The sequence below is a fragment of the Crassostrea angulata genome, chromosome 10 (genome assembly GCF_025612915.1).
Source record: "Crassostrea angulata isolate pt1a10 chromosome 10, ASM2561291v2, whole genome shotgun sequence".
Lineage (NCBI taxonomy): Eukaryota > Metazoa > Mollusca > Bivalvia > Ostreida > Ostreidae > Magallana > Magallana angulata.
The window spans coordinates 39,833,296-39,850,213 of NC_069120.1; the positions used below are offsets into that span (position 1 = coordinate 39,833,296).

Below are 16,918 nucleotides of genomic sequence, written 5' to 3' on the forward strand. Positions count from 1 at the left end.
AAGTTGTTCAAAGCTTTTGTTTACATTTTGAATGTTGAAGTGAAAATTCCAGTTTTAGAACTGAAATGATTTTGTTAAACGTTAGAAACTGTTTATTTATGCTTAAAATGAAAAAGAAGATAGACAAATCAGCTTGACAAAGATTTTTGACTGGTACATGGAACCTACATGTACGTAAACAAACACAGGGCTCGAGCCTTGTTTACATGACAAAGAATTGTGAGCCTTGTATCTGGCTCAAAACTCTACGCCTGACTCTCAAATTTCACATGATTATTAGAAATACATTCCTAAAGCATTGTAAATAATAAAAACAGCAAAATTGAATTTGACCAAAATCGTGACCATGCCCCTTTAAATGCAATTAAGAGAACGTGCTTAACACACACACACACACACACACACACACGGGGTCGTGACATAAACAAAATTTCAAATTTTTGATATCGCTCTCTAAGTTGCGTCGTAAACGGAAACCGTTTTCAACCAACAGACACCATATAAGTTAGAAGTAGTTAAATACAATTTCTTTATCCCACGTGCACCTTCAAGTTTGTTAGAAGAAAACTTGGATATCTTTTTCGAACAAGGTTTGTTCAGCATGTAGTTTGTTGAGCTCTGTAGTTTTGGAAACAAAACCAAAATGTAAAAAGTTCGGAGACAGACGGACGACAGGTTATTCAATACTTACATCTTGGGTTCAGGAAAGCTAAACATGATTTAAAAAACCAAAATCGCGCTTTTAGGATTAAGCTAATAATGCTTTGACAAAATTTTTATTTTCAAGTGAGAATTGTCCTGAACCTTTAATAGAAACAATGTGACATAACTCGATTGTGTAATCCATACTATATAGTACTTGTAATCATTTGCAAGAGTCTGCGTCAAGTTTGAAGTACTAGGGAAAAGCTCAATTGATGAAGAGTGAAAGCTTTTTTAAGAGTCAATCTTGGCCCCGAGGTGGAATTTCACTATCCCAAACGCATTTTTTTACATTAAAAAACCATGTCTGACAACTTTCTGTTATGACGTCCAAAAGGTTACTTTCGGTTTATCCCTCCGCGTGTTTCAAATAGTGCAAGTCAAAATGAGAGCACACGACAGTTTATTATTAAAAGAATGATAAATTGTAATTAACTAAGCAAAACAATTACTTAATGAATAATTTTAATCAATCATTTTGCATTTCCCTACAGCGGATGACGTTTGTTTACGTTTTAAAGCGGTGCAGTGATACACAGTGTAAGACAGAAAAATCTCACACTGCTGTCTCACACCGGACAAAACGATCTCACACCGGTGAAAATGCGAGAAAAATTTGTACATATCTTTGTGGTTGGTTTATAACCTGCATATTTCTATTTCTAAAAATAAAAGTTACTGTACAGAGCTGAAATCAATGTTTTTTGTAAAGTGTTATTTTTTTATTCAAACGATCATGATACATGTGCATTATTAGTAAAAGTAATATTGCGTTTGAGTTTTTACTCAATATATCATAATCAGTTTTAATAACCGTTTAAAAAACATAATCAAAATATCAGTAACATACAATATGGGGTTTTTCCTTAATTAATTCCATTTTTAACGATGGCCCTTCTTCAGTTGAAATAAGATGTAGAACCACTTTCACAAAATCCTTTTTACAGTGATGATAGAAAGTGTCCGTTATCTTGCAGTCTGTCGATGTCATATTTTGTAGCACAATGTTTCTTTTATACTGTTCCTTTAGCATCTTCATTTTCTATTTGTTTGTCTTCTATATAAAGTAGATAAAGAAATACCAGTAGCATAAAAATAACAACAATGACATGAGCTGTTTTTCTTAAAATGAAATCTTTTAACATGTTGTTGTGTTTACATATTCTTTTGAATGTACAGTATTGCTGAATTAGGCACACAACATGAGTATGTTAGACCAAAGTTATTTTTTCAAAAAAACATTGAATGACATTGAGATTTACTTACCTTTCTCATCCTCGGAGCATATTTTATCTATAATGTCGGACGAATCAAACTCTTCTTTTGTAATCTTCTTATCTGTTCATTAGCACAATGATAATATTTCTTTTAGTTATTCATTATTTTTAAATATAACTATCAACTAAACCCTTCATTATACTGTAGCTAAAATATATTTCGAACGAATGTAACAAATCTATCTATTGTATCAAAAGCATAAAATAACATTGTTACAATAAAAGACATAGTCAAATAGACTCAATCGTTAATATTTTTTTTCATTGATACTGCATCGTACAATAAAATTATAAACTACAATATATGATATTTCAAGATGAAAACTAAAAATTTTACCAAGTTCAAAGATAATTGAAGAACATTTTGTTTGAAAATTCTTCAAATCTTCAAATGTCGATAAACATTTTAAGAATGTCGCACTTTTTCTGTCCTTATCAGAATGTATGTGAAAAAAAAACAAAAACAAATACTTGCCTCCATCTTTGTCTAGTTTTTCAAACAAATCTTCTAGTTCTTCTAATCCTGACATTTGTATGAGAGTTATCAGTTCTTCTTCATCCACATCATAGTCTTTGTCTAAATCCAGGGTGCTAAAGTCACAAACGTTTATTTCTGGAAGAACCTGCAATTTAGGCAAAATACCTTAACTCATGTTAACCCGCCTCAACGAAAGAAAATCTGCTTGCTCTCTCCCGACCGACTGTCAGAATTTTGCCCTACTCGGTGTCTCATCACAATTTAAGCAATTTTGTAGGGCTCATAATTTGGAAAATTTCCCTATATACGGACCTACAGTATAGTAAAACGAACTTATATTGTGAACCAAATTAATGCTTCTTTTTTTTGTTATAAAAAGGATGTGAATATGTACCAGTTTCCATACAAGTGTATGTCAGAAAGCTTCCTTACCATTTTCATTTAAAAATTTAATACCTAATTTCATTATCAATGCATGCTACTATAAAATTTTTATATATAAAACAATCACATAAAACATTGATCATAGACTGTAAAGAAAATCAACGTTAGCTATGATACCATCAAAAAAATTTTTTTAAAAACATACATCGTCAGCTGATCGCTTTCCTGCACCGGCTATAGCTCCAACCGCCCGGATGACGCCGACCGCTGTGTTCACCGTTTGTATCGTTCTTCTGACTCTTCTAATTGCGCGGCCAACTCTCCTGGTAAACCGCCGGAAACGCCTGCGCCGCCATGATTCGGAATGATCAATGGTCAGTAGACAAATCAAAAGAAGAATGGTAAGGTAGCGAAATTTGGCCTGAAAAAAATACAATAAATGTCAAAAATACGTAAAAGCATACGATAAGAAACATGCATATTTAAGATAAAGATAATCAATTTAGTTATTTAAAAAACAAATAACGGTTAAGGCGCCATCAATATATAATAATATTTGATTTGAGTAAAAAGATAGCAAATTATAGCAAAGTTATAGTTAGATAAGAACAGTACTGGAAATGCAATCAAATTAAACAACGCGCAAAATTAATTCAAATTGGAAATGATCTTAATGGTTGATAACTCTTACTATAGAATAAAAAAAAATAATTAAAGATTCAACAAATTAAATAGAAAAATAAATTGACAGAAATTATAGCTACCATGTCTCCAGAGATGGTTAACACGTTGATGGTATGAGGATTAACTGTTTGCTGTTATATACCATATATCGACTTCCTGGTTCAAATCTGATTTGGACGAGAGTGGTCAAGAACATTTTCGAAAATCAGCCTCGTAAGTGATACGTGACCAATCGTCGGTTTCATCAACATAAGTACATGTACTTGTGAATGGTTGTACTGTTCACCTTTCCCCGTTTAAGGAGTTTGTTTATCGTGATTGCCCCAACCCCTTAGGAGTGGAACGAATCTTTACGTGTGTGTAGCAGAATATATGTACATGAACATGTAATTATGAAATTTTCGTGTTCCTAAGAACTTATATTTTTATTTGAATAAAAGGAAAATAAGAAGTGTAACATTATAGTACACGTAAATTTCTTATCATTTTGATTTTGTGATAAAACTGGCAAAAAATAAGTTGGGTAGGATAAAGTTTTTATGGTTGCATATACGCGGGTTGATCCAAAAGTAATGTTACGGATGCGATTAAATCGTGACAAACCGGGAAAGAGTATTAGAATCTCGTGCTCTAAGATTTCAGTCTATATCTAAAAATTTTAATGCATTATGACAATTATTTTTGAAGATAAAATATTTTATAGTAGATCGTGAGGTGAGGATACTCGCCCCACCCTGGCGACGTCATTTTTGGACCCTACAAAGCTGATTTTTCAAGCTGATTTGTCTATCTCCTTATTCATTTTCAAGATAAAGACACAGTTTCTAACGTTTAACTCAATCATTTTAGGTTTAAAACTGGAATTATTACTTCAACACTCAAAATGTAAACAAAAGCTTTGTTTACATAGCAAAGAATTGTAAACTCTGTAACTCCCTTATAACTCGCTAAAATTTTGGTTGCCAATTAAAAATGCCTTACTGAAGCATTGTAAACATTAAAATCGGAAAAATAATTTTTGCCCAAAATCGTGACCATGTCCCTTGAAGCCTTTTTTTTTGGGGGGGGGGGGGGGGCTAACCCATAACGAGCAAAGTAATGTATCTTCGCACAAATTAATATCTTGAATCTGGAAGGGGTGTATGCATGGGGATTATGTATTATCAACTTTAATCGCCATTCTTTGATTGTTCATATTTACAGAATTGTTCATTTGGGCAATAAATCTATTATTTTAGATAAGATCGTAAATGCATTAAGTACATCCACATGGATGTTTTATTATGTTACTTCTTTGTTTCACTTCCTTCTATGACTTACAATTTGTGAAAATCTCGTACAAGTATTCAACAATTATATAACACTTACATAATAAGAGGCAAATCTTTTCAACTTCTGATTTGCAACTCCTTTTCCTATTTTCATGACGTAAGTAAGCGTTCTCTGGTCTGCCTCTTAATATTTGATTTAATTGCGCATTAATAATTGATTATTTAGATCTTTCAACTTTTCGCATGTATACATTCTTTTTTCAGAACGAGATGTCGGACCTAGATAATCAGTTTCACAAGTTGTTCAAAGTTGTTGTTTACATTTTGAATGTTGAAGTGAAAATTCCAGTTTTAGAACTGAAATGATTTTGTTAAACGTTAGAAACTGTTTATTTATGCTTAAAATGAAGAAGAAGATATTAGACAAATCAGTTTGAAAAAGATTTTTGACTGGTACATGGAGCCTACATGTACGTAAACAAACACAGGACATGAGCCTTCTTTACATGACAAAGAATTGTGAGCCTCGTATCTTGCTTATAACTCTACGACTGACTCTCAAATTTCACATGATTATTAGAAATACATTCCTAAAGCATTGTAAATAATAAAAACAGTAAAATTGAATTTGATCAAAATCGTGACCATGGCCCTTTAAATGTAATTATTACGAGAACGTGCTTAACACACACACACACACACACACACACACACACACACACACACACACACACAGGGGTCGTGACATAAACAAAATTTAATCTAACATCAAATGTTTGATATCGCTCTCTAAGTTGCGTCGTAAACGGAAACCAACAGACACCATATAAGTTAAGTAGTAGTTAAATACAATTTCTTTATCCCAAATACACCTTCAAGTTAGAAGAAAACTTGGATATCTTTTTCGAACAAGGTTCGTTCAGCATGTAGTTTGTTGAGCTCTGTAGTTTTGGTAACAAAACCAAAATGTAAAAAGTTCGGAGACAGACGGACGACAGGTTATTCAATATTCACATCTTGGGTTCAGGGGAACTAAACATGATTTAAAAGACCTAAATCGCGCTTTTAGGATTAAGGTAATAATGCTTTGACAAAATTTTTATTTTCAAGCGAGAATTGTCCCTAACCTTTAATAGAAATACTGTGACATAACTCGATTGTGTAATCCATACTATATAGTCCTTGTAATCATTTACAAGAGTCTGCGTCAAGTTTGAAGTACTAGGGAAAAGCTCAATTGATGATGAGTGAAAGCTTTTTTAAGAGTCAAGTGGACGTCAAGAAGAATCCTAGTTTGAATGCACATACTTTCCTAAAAAGGCGGAGCATAAATTTAAGTGTATAAAGATCATTTTGCTTACGACTAACTATCAAATATTCTTTTTAAAACTCGAGAAACTATAAACAAAAGATAACTTAATGAGAAACACAAACCTAAGATTGTAAAGACGTGTATTGAACAAGAAAGGAACGATCTTAATTTGTACATATGTTACTGAAATTTGAATTTTACTAAGCCACCAAAGCTAGCTGTTCTCTATATGAAAATTAAATTGCTTGAGAATTTTACTACTTGATAATGTATTGTACACTGTAATGCATATTGATCCTATTTCTATCATGCCTAGCACTTACACCCCCCCCCCAAACTTTTTTGTTATAATTTTTTTTTTTTGGGGGGGGGGGGGAGAGACTTGTAAAGATCTCCGATAAGTTTAGCCCCAACTCCACCTTCAATTTTCTTCCGACGCAATTGCATAGCATTAGATCAGACAATTCATTAACTAACTTTTGATTATAATATTTCGGTGATTTATTTTATCTTTAATATTTTTATACTCGTATCTAAATGTTACCAGTACTGGTTATTTCATGACTTTATATGCAGTCAGAGCTACTGAATCCATGGATGTCTGCACATTCTGTACAAGTGACGCTATATTACTATTACTACATATACTGTAAAGACGACCTCCTGTTTTGTGTAGTTTTTTACGATAGCCAAGAAAGCTCATTCGAGATCGAATGGATGGTCTTTATTTAGAACTGTTTGACGTCATTGGGATACATGTTTTAAGATCCATGATTTGACTGGTTCATTTAAATATTTGAATCTTGAATTTCGTATTTGGAATCTCGAACGAACAAGTTTTCTGGACGTTCTTAGACTTTGGTTTATTGTTGTACTTGATTGAATTTTAAGGAACATTTGCATCGCAAAGTTGTGTTCAGAAAACGAGCAGACCATGCATATGTTGAATAAATCATTTATATATCTATAGTAAACCAGTACACAATGAAAACGATGCATTTTTTTTTTATTTCAAATCAACTTGATTAAACGTGGACATTCATATGAGACACTATATATCGTCATCAGCTGTAAGTCATAAACAGAAATTTTCAAGAATGAGCACATCGTCGGTTTCAAACATACATGTATTTACAAATATTTCTTGGAACAAGCACCTGGAAGAAGCAAAACTTATCCTGACGTCAAGTTGACGTCTGCTTTGTTAGTCTTTATTTAGTTCAGAAAATCCTGGAACAGTTTTGGCGCCAGAACTTCGGCTGATCGAATCATGTCGATGAGATAGAACTTTTCGCCCGTGGCGTTGTAGGTACGAGCTGTAGAATTGGACAATCTGTAGTCAATGCTGATAAGATTCACTGACATTTCCAAGAAGTTCAGAGACTTTTCATCGAAAGTAACCTACAAACGAGTGAAAAGAAACATCAAAATTATTCTTTACACATACACGTGTAAACGGTTGAAAAATATTAAAATATTTTTCTCACCGTAATAAGGTATCCATTTAAAAAAAAGAATTAATAAACATCTTTTTTGAACATTTATCTAATTCTAAAACTATCAATATTTTAATAATAATTTTAAGTTCACATAAATTTTTCTTGCGAAAATAAAAAATAAATGATAAAATTTAAGTACTTTTATCGGTTTTTTTTTTTTTTTTATTTTTTTTCATTTTTTGATAATTATAAGTATATGTTTATTTGATGTTATAAATACATGTTACCTACATTATACACAAAGTCGGATTCCAGTGCTGAATTGAGTAACTTTAACTTATCCAAATATGCCTGTCTGGATTTCATGCTGTTCACATACTGAGAGCCGCAAACTGTGAAAAAAAAACCCACAGAATTTGTTCAGACGGTAAGTCACAGTGAGCATGTCTTTCACAATATACATGCATATACATGAATTGCCAGCACATGCACCATTTACATATAGATCTATAACATGAGGATTTATTAAACTTTACCATACGAAAATAAACCAAAGTTTACCTTTCAAAAGTATATTTTCCCTGCTCTCTCTTTGAAAAAGTTCACAATCTTTACAATCGGTAATGGAACGCTTTCCACGAAATATGCTACCGAGGTCAATCTTCGGAAAACTTATTTTCGGTAGTTTGACACTGGGAATTCTAAATTCCGGGATCTGGATGTTTCCAAAATCCATTTTTGGAATCGTTATGGAGGGTATCTGAATACTGGAGAGATCGAATGATGGAAGATTGATGTTCGGTATCTGTATTTTGGAAAAGTCCACTTTTGGTAATGACATTTTCTTGAAATCGATATCTGGGATTTTTATATTTTGTAGATTTACGGAAGGTAGTTTGACTTTGGGTAACTTGATTTTTGGAAATCGAAGTTTTTCCTCAAAGAAATCTAAAGAAATAAATGAATCAAACAATTAAAGATGTTAATGAATCAAAGTATATGCTACTAACGCCCCCCCCCCCAAATCCATTTTGTAATATTGGGTTTTTTTTTTGGTTATACCGTATGCTCTCTCTCTCTCTCTCTCTCTCTCTCTCTCTCTCTCTCTCTCTCTCTCTCTCCTGAATGTTTATTACCAAAAAATGTAATTTCAATCTTATTTAGGCGTTTGATGTTGTCTTTGTCGACAGAAACAAAGTACCTGATGCTTTCTTTATTGCATTCGTCATATCTTTTAAGATATTATCTGTCCAAAGGAAGAAACAGAAAATAAAAATCAACATATATACACATATGTATAAAAATAAAAAACAAGTACAGTGAGTGATGGTTGTTTAAAAATATCTAATTTAGTTTTAAAGATTTATTAGGATGGTGCTTATCCATCAAAAAATCGGTTTATAAATAATTAATGAACTGCCTTTTGGTTATCGTTTAAACTTTCGGGTCTCGACCATATTCATACCTCTGATTTTCTTCCAGTCTTGTGTTTTTTCTTTCTGTACATGTAGAACCTCTTTTGTCAAAAAGAAATGCAACGATATATCAATTTTTTGACTTAATTCATACATGTTTATATATAGATACATGTACATGACTTGTACACATTTGATTTACATACATGTTCACATTGTATTTGTTTGCAAGCTATATATTTAACTTACTGAAGATTTTAAAAAATATTTAATAAATTAACACGCACATATAGTCTTTTGCTCCATAAACTACTTTAACTAATATAATCATAAATGTGATGTCCCGGAAATCATTCTTTTTTTAAATATCAATTTATATATAAAAAACGTACTTGTAAAATCAACATGATTTGTTGGCGGTTGTTGTTCTTGGATTAACCTTTTAAAAAGAAATATCATTCGTGAAATGTTAATACAGAATCGTGCCAATAAAGTGGCATTTAGACACCAAAATCACGTAAATTCAACTTGATTGATCGATATCGAAATTCAGTTACCTGCTGCATTCAAAACAGGTGTCTGCTACTACGTTTATCTTATTTTTACAGTCGAGTTCATCTGCTGTCATATTTTGAGATAGTCCCTGAACTTCTCCTTTGATTATATCTGATATCTTCCCAGATATGTACCAATCAAGTTCTTGAATTCAATTAAGAAATTATAAGATAAAAGATTGAAATTATACATTTCCCGAATTTCTTTGTCAATAAAATCAAACATCAAGTAAAAACATGCACAGATTTGACTTATAAAAATTAAAAAAAAAAATACATGTCAATATTTTGCAATTATTCTTATTTGAAACACATTGCATAATATTAGGTGTTATAAAGTAGTAGTATATTTATCATTTGAATAACGTAAATTTGTTTTATCTGTTTTGGTTCTTTTTTCTTTTTATATCCAAACAATTGCACAGAATAAACACACACGGTGCAAGGTGATTATATGATAAATGCAGACGACCATTTTGATAAACAAAACTTACGACTGAGTTTTACGTCATCCAGCGTCTTTGAAAAACATTCATGGATGACTGCTATCGTCACCACTACAAGCCAGAACGACTGCATGATTCTCGTTTTCTTCTGTCAAATTAGAGAAACATGCTTTTTTTTTTAAATTCAAGGTTGAAATATATAAGAACTTAGGGATGTTCTAAATGCGCATTATCCGCAATTAACTTTGTTTTATATCAGTGTTCGTTATTTACAACAATTTCAAATTGGTTATACATGTATATGGGCCCTGCTAGTCGTAATATAAAATTCCTTATTATCATATTTGTTGAACACCGTAAATCCCTTACGAATTTCGTTTTACATTGTATATTTATTATTTACACAACATCAAAAATAAACATGCATGTAGGTATCTTGATAAATGTAAAGTAGTTAATTATATCAAATAAAAACACTGTATCAAGTATTAGAAATTTCTATTAAAATTGTTAAAGACTAAAAACAGTAAGCGTTTCACACCAGTAACATAACAAACGCATACAAATTCTCATACAATTTCACTGCTATTTATATATGTCGGGTTTTTATAATACCTTTAAAATATGAGACAGATAACCATCGAGTTTGTTAATTTTCAATCATCTAGGAAAGTATTATATATTTTTTTAAAACGATATACCATCCCAACGATAAATAGGAAGTAAAAACGAAAAGAAGCAATGGAAATATACATGGATTCTCTCCTACTATTTCTTGTCGCCGAGTTGTAAGATTAAACAAAAGGAATTACAACAAAAAATATTCACATGGATTCTTTCCTATTCTTTCTTGTCACCGAGTTGTAAAATTAAACAAAAGGAATTACTACAAAAAATATTCACATTACGTACTAGTATTCAAGTTACCAAGAAGTGAATATGATTCCCCTTACCTTGGGAAATGCAAGTTTCTCGAGCCTTGGTTCAGAAATATCGGTCTTTCGGCTCCGGCGGAATACAGGAGAATTAAATTTTGTAATGAATTCATTACCAGGTATACAACGATTATTTACATAATTTGCTAATTTTATGACACGTTTTGAAAAAAAAACAGGGATATAAGTCAAGTGTGTCCAATTAATCAATCTCCGGTGGTGCTCATTCATGCATGCGTTGTTCATCATGACATTTTGCATATTTACAACTTGTATCTTTAAATTCTTAAATAAAGTTGTAATTTAACTGCTTCTTCACCCTTTATTTGCGTGAAAATTAATTATGATACCTGTATATAATAGCTTTTTCTTACTATATGGACGCATATCAAAACATATGGAGACCACGTGTATATATATATTTAAATAATCTCTGTTATATCGGTAATGGATTGAATTGCAATGAATCTTGATTTATGTTAACAGTATCTATTTTGAGCTTTTTTTTCGGTCTTGAAATAGAATAATGATGCTTTTGTATGCATATGACAAACAAAGCTACGGATTTACCGGTAATAATAAAAATAACTCAAATTTCGATATATATTTTATTGAAAACAATAAATTAGGAGCTACATGTAATAAATCTAATGGTTTCATAATTTTTCTCCTTGGAAACAAAAATTATATAATCAACGAAAAAAATACACACGCATGCATTATGCGTGTTTCATTCGTTCATGAAATTGCTTTTAAGGGATACATTTAGTATACATATATACCGACATGTCTTCAAAAATCCCAGAAATTTTAGTCACCGTTTCCGGCCCCCGAAACTCTGAGCCTGCACTGTGCTCTTCGCGGGGGTGTTAAGGAAGCATATGGAATCTGAGTTACATGTAATTCCGTGGAATCACAAATCTTAGTTATCTTGTACATATTCAAATATATAAGCAACGAAACGTAGACCAAAAACAAATAAAAAATACTGAAGACAATTTTTGCCAGAAATTAGTTTGTATTACGTAGATTTACACATTGGTGACGTCATTACTAAAAGTTGAATGTCGTGTGAATTTGATCGGAAAGCATTGTAAACATATTCAAAATATAACTAATTTAAGAACTCTAATAAAGTATGGTGGTGTGATTTATTGAGAATTGAACATAAGGATACTGGGGCGATGTTAGTTTTATCAATCATTCGCTAAAAGGTATGTAAATTTGCTTTTATTTCTCGGCCAGGCTTTCCTCTGTCGTTGTTTACGATATAAAAATCCGACTAGAACAACACTACCCCGTGTATATTGAACTTGAAATTGTATACGTATCGTTAGTTTGATCAATGCTTAAATTGAAAAGTGCTGCTAGAATCCCATGGTGTGTGTTGTTTTAATGCAATTTGCCGTTTTCCGTGCAAACTTTATAAAAGTTGGGAAGGTTTTACGAGAACCGGATGAATAACTTTTTAATAAGGAAAAACATAGGATTCTAGCAGCGGTTTTGATTAAACTGAGATGTTTTGCCTTCACTTGGTATGTTTATTTTATTTTGGAAACCGCGGGGTAGTGTTGTTCTATATCATTTTATGTTAAGGAATATACGTAAGCTATTTATAGTTGTCACGTGATAATGCACCAATGTGGCAGTGATGTACTACCCGATTTTATTGCACTGACATCTATTTTAAAGGATAATACTAAGTTTTTGATCTTATTTAAAGTAATTATTTAATTTCACAAATTTGAACACAACAGTCAAAATAAGACGGCATATTACCCATATGCTTCCTTAACACCCCCGCGTTGTCCAGTTGAACAGAGTACAATCTACGTAACATGGGTTGGCCTCTGGGTGGGTACACAAGAGATGACTTCCTCTGACTGGGTCTCTTGGCTGTATTCTTATGGGTAGGTACTTTGTCTTTCATTTGAGATTCCACAACATCACTTTCTTCGGCGACCTCATCACATGGTTTGTCTTTTTCCGCCAGTTGTTCTCGAAACACTTTCCCGTAGTCTAACATCGCCTGCCGAAACAATTCCGAGCCCGAGGGTAAAGATCCCCGCTGTATACTAGCAACGGAGCGTTCCATTTCTGTTACATACGCAGGCCGCACTTGTCGAAAGAACCTTTCCTCTTCTAAGTCTTCATTAAATTGCTGGCAATGTACTTTCAGGGCTTCATCTTTCACAAATGTCGTTTCTGTCTGCAATCGTTCTAGCCCCAACTCAAAGGCAATGCTCCGTAACTCCATCGTAAAAAATCCAATCAAAATTTTGGCTCATGCACAATATCTGAAATGAAATTTAAATCCAGGTCCCCAACGCTTGTCAGGCAAGATTTTTCAGTTTAATTAACTTTTTGTTAATTTTTCACCAGTCGAACCTTGCTGAAAATTTCCCTTTGCATGGCACAACTGCGGGGTCCATATTTTTGACAGTCGATAAACAAGGGTGAAAACTGAAAATATTATTTCTTTAGATTAGCTTATCACCTCACTGCAACAAAACAATTGCTATAAGGGCCACGGGTCTTTTTCTCTATAATAGAGAGTTTAAAAGTGTTTAGACGGAATTGTCAACACCATACCTAAAGTCAATTATTGTCCGGAGAAAGGTTTTAAAAGATTGAAGCCTATAACCAAAGACTAAGATTTAAATTATTCAATGAAATCTTCTGTATAGAATGGATATGTCTTGAAGATCACTTGTAAACAATCTGTTTACGAAAACAGCTGGATGAAATTGCAAGTCGAGACGTGGTTTCGTAAACAATTAAACGGAAAATATGAATTTCAATTTAGTCAACAAATATTATCTACAGCTACATGTATGTAATTGTATTGGCTCGAAGGAAAATAAATGAAACTGAATTTTAATTTCTTACAGTAATTCATAGGTTCTTATTTGAGATTAGTGCAAATGCTTCAACCATCAGGTAAAAATTTAGACATTAGAATCAATTTTTATTTTTTCAATTCCAAAAACCCTAAAATATAATTATTTAATGTATCATGGGGACACCTGTACATTAATTGTCCAAATGTCAAAGTAAGTCATCGATTGCAAAGCACAGCGAACCTTTAAATGATACTGCTAAAGGTAATAAATAATAAGTATGTAACTTTTAATTAAAAAAATAATTAAAAGAACACTCATTTAACTTTTGCAGCCCTAGCATCATTTGTCACAATTTCGCCAGTGATTCGCCATTTTGCTAGCTTGTTTTAGATATTGTTTTATTGGGGGAGGGGGTGGTACATGATCTTAGACAGTTATTTCACATCAAAAGTTACTGGAGTAGGTTTCCTTGTAATTTATGTAGCAGACATTAATGCCGGTAGACTAAGTATAGAACATTATAGAGGACGGTTTCCATTGTCTCTGTTCCATTGTACAGCTTATTCAATATCCAAAACTTCTAGGAACAAACTAGCATTTATGTACGTGCCACTTAAGATACATACATCACTATTATCATTATTTTAGCTTTAGAATTTGAAAATATTCCGGTTTTTAAACAGAGCTTTTCTTTTCCATGAGATTAATGTAGTCTAAGATGAATGAATGTTTGAGGAGTTGTTTCTTTCAAACCAATTAAACGGTACATGATGAGGTACAAAAAAATATTTACAAATGTACAAATGCAAGATCAACTTAGGAAGAATAAAGAAAATTGAATAAATTGAGCAAATATTTTTTAAAGCAATTTATATATGGACATTACATGCGCGGATCCAGAAAATTTTTCCAGGGGGGGTCCGAAGGATAATTGTGTTTACCAGGGGGGGGGGGGGGGGGGGTCCGAAGCATATTTTCGCGATAATTTTACTATGTAAATTTAATACATTTTCATTTTCCAGGGGGGGGTCGGGACCCCCCCGACCCCCCCTCTAGATCCGCGCATGGACAACTTTTTCAACAGATCAATATTTATGGTATTGATATGATTCCCAAATTTATAAGTTAACATTCGTTTAATAAGCTTATATTTCATCAATTAATTTGTTGAGGACTAAAAATAAACGCCTGGCATTCCATAACATACATAGTAGTAGTATTCGTCACCAAATATTATTATTATACCGTTCTATTACCATCAGCGTTAGCAACACACTCAGCAACGGGTAACACAACGAATTGTTACATGCGCGTAAACTATCCGCGTACGGTTCGCCAAAGAATTCACGTCATTCATATAAACTGAAACATTCAGTATAATAAAATAAATAGTGCCTGTTTATATGAGGGTAAGAGTTAAAATTGACAACCCTCGAAAACCATTGTCAACCTCCGCTTCGCGTCGGTTGACAATAGTTTACAATAGTTTTCTCGGGTTGTCAATTTCAACTCTCACCCTCCTAAACAGGCACTATTTATCTAATGTATTTTTATTACACATTGAACAAATGTTGAAACATATCCTTTTATGTTAAATAAGTTATTCCACCTTCCAGTTTCAATTGGTAATTTGTGGTTACAGGTTCTACATTTTGTAAAAATGACCCTTAATATTTTAAAAATTCTGTAAAATAACATTTGGGTGAATGTTCTACATTTCTGAACCAATCTTGTAAAAACTGATTAATGAGAGTTTCTTGAGCAACAGATTTCAAGGTATCAATATATACTTCAGAATTATTTTTTTCCTTAACTGCATTTTTACATTTTCCTTTACTCAGTTTTAAAATTTGTTGTACCACTGCATGAGTAGGATAGTTCATATATTTTGTTAGCTGGTGATCTTTTTTTTTACAGGGACCACTTCTTTCAGGGCACATGCAGCAGCTTCTTGGGGAGTAAGTAGTCTGTTTACATACAAATGGAAAACACGTGGTTTTGAGGGTAGACCTGTTTGGAGCTAGATATTTTGAGAAAATGCCGTATCGCTTGCCCTTTTTATGGTGTTAGCTGATGAGATAGGTAACAAATAACATTTCCTCCGAATATTTTGTCATGAAAAATACAAACTTATTTTAAAGAATGTTCCCCCTCTATACTGCTATATAGTGAAAACAATCACCGGTGTGATACCTTTAGCCAAGATCCAAGATATTGACGTTTTTGTATGAACTTGGCAATAGAGTTATCCCTCTTTATATATAGAGCTTTTCATGAAATTGTGACCGAGATGTCAATTTGATAAGCGCTTTATATAGCAAGGCTTTCCACCAGAAAAAGGTTCATATAAAACTTTATACTGCTTTAGTTTGATATAATAGGTATACATTTATAATTGGTGCAAAACAGATCATAACTTTATTTAGTAAAATATGAAAGGCATGTAAATCACATTATTTGTGAATGGAAAGGGTGTAAGGGGGCACCATTACTACATCTTAAATATTTATCGAGCATGAGAAACAAATTTATTATTCATTTGATGTGATTTTAGATGTACATGTATTTTAAACACATAAACTTATTACATGTATGAGCTAGTCGTGCACAATTGTATAGCTTCTTGATGTTGCCTCCCATTTTTAGTGATTTCCAAAGAAATATGTTCATATAAATTTAGAGGCACAAATACAGAAAGGCTTTTATTTATAAACTCAAGACAAAACAGATTTTTCCGTAAATTAGTGTGAAAAAGTGGGAGTCTTGCTCATGTGCCATTGATATGGTTTGAGAGAAATAAAACATTAATTCATTTACACGTATTTCTGTGCTATAGGGGAGACATCTTCGAAGATGCAGTCATTAAAATGATCCAGGTCAAACGCATGTACAGTCTAGCTTTTAGGTGTCAAACGCTAGCTACATTGTATTTTTTATGAACATACCCAGTTTTACAAACTGGGTATGTTCATCATATATTGATAATATTAAAAGAGCCTTAAATTAAACGCCGACCTTCTCACACACTTCAAGATCCTAAATGTGCCTCCGCCTCCCCCCCCCCCTTCCATTTGAGAATATTGCCGTAAGTAAAAGTAAATTAACATTAGCGAGAAACTCGATCATTAATGATATCATTTAAATTTATACTTTTTACTACATGTATCATTTGTTTTAA

At 32.5% G+C, this 16,918-nt stretch overlaps 3 protein-coding genes across 3 annotated transcripts in view; all 3 read right to left on the reverse strand.

Moving 5' to 3' along the window:
• LOC128167508 (uncharacterized) overlaps positions 1-16,918 on the reverse strand; it is an 86,351-nt gene that overhangs the window by 47,096 nt on the left and 22,337 nt on the right. The window lies entirely within an intron of this gene.
• On the reverse strand, positions 1,403-3,755 carry LOC128167509 (uncharacterized). Its single transcript, XM_052833268.1, has 5 exons — positions 3,606-3,755; positions 3,047-3,262; positions 2,455-2,602; positions 1,969-2,040; positions 1,403-1,759 (listed from the first exon to the last, which is right to left on the reverse strand). The coding sequence occupies exons 1-5, from the start codon at positions 3,606-3,608 to the stop codon at positions 1,716-1,718; spliced, it is 483 nt and encodes a 160-aa protein (XP_052689228.1). The 5' UTR covers positions 3,609-3,755; the 3' UTR covers positions 1,403-1,715.
• Positions 7,211-11,002, reverse strand: LOC128167506 (uncharacterized). Its single transcript, XM_052833264.1, has 9 exons — positions 10,916-11,002; positions 10,011-10,110; positions 9,520-9,661; positions 9,355-9,401; positions 9,013-9,063; positions 8,749-8,793; positions 8,109-8,495; positions 7,839-7,939; positions 7,211-7,509 (listed from the first exon to the last, which is right to left on the reverse strand). The coding sequence occupies exons 2-9, from the start codon at positions 10,093-10,095 to the stop codon at positions 7,324-7,326; spliced, it is 1,044 nt and encodes a 347-aa protein (XP_052689224.1). The 5' UTR covers positions 10,096-10,110; positions 10,916-11,002; the 3' UTR covers positions 7,211-7,323.

Bases quoted from the DNA above. Each gene is read 5' to 3' on its own strand.
- LOC128167509 (XM_052833268.1), bottom strand. The intron at 2,603-3,046 runs GTATGTTTTTAA...CCTAAATTGCAG, and splicing joins GAAAGCGATCAGCTGACGAT to GTTCTTCCAGAAATAAACGT. The intron at 2,041-2,454 runs GCAAGTATTTGT...GCTAATGAACAG, and splicing joins AAAACTAGACAAAGATGGAG to ATAAGAAGATTACAAAAGAA.
- LOC128167506 (XM_052833264.1), bottom strand. From the start codon at position 10,095: ATGCAGTCGTTCTGGCTTGTAGTGGTGACGATAGCAGTCATCCATGAA. The intron at 9,662-10,010 runs GTAAGTTTTGTT...ATTGAATTCAAG, and splicing joins GGATGACGTAAAACTCAGTC to AACTTGATTGGTACATATCT. The intron at 8,794-9,012 runs GTATGAATATGG...TCCTTTGGACAG, and splicing joins AGACTGGAAGAAAATCAGAG to ATAATATCTTAAAAGATATG.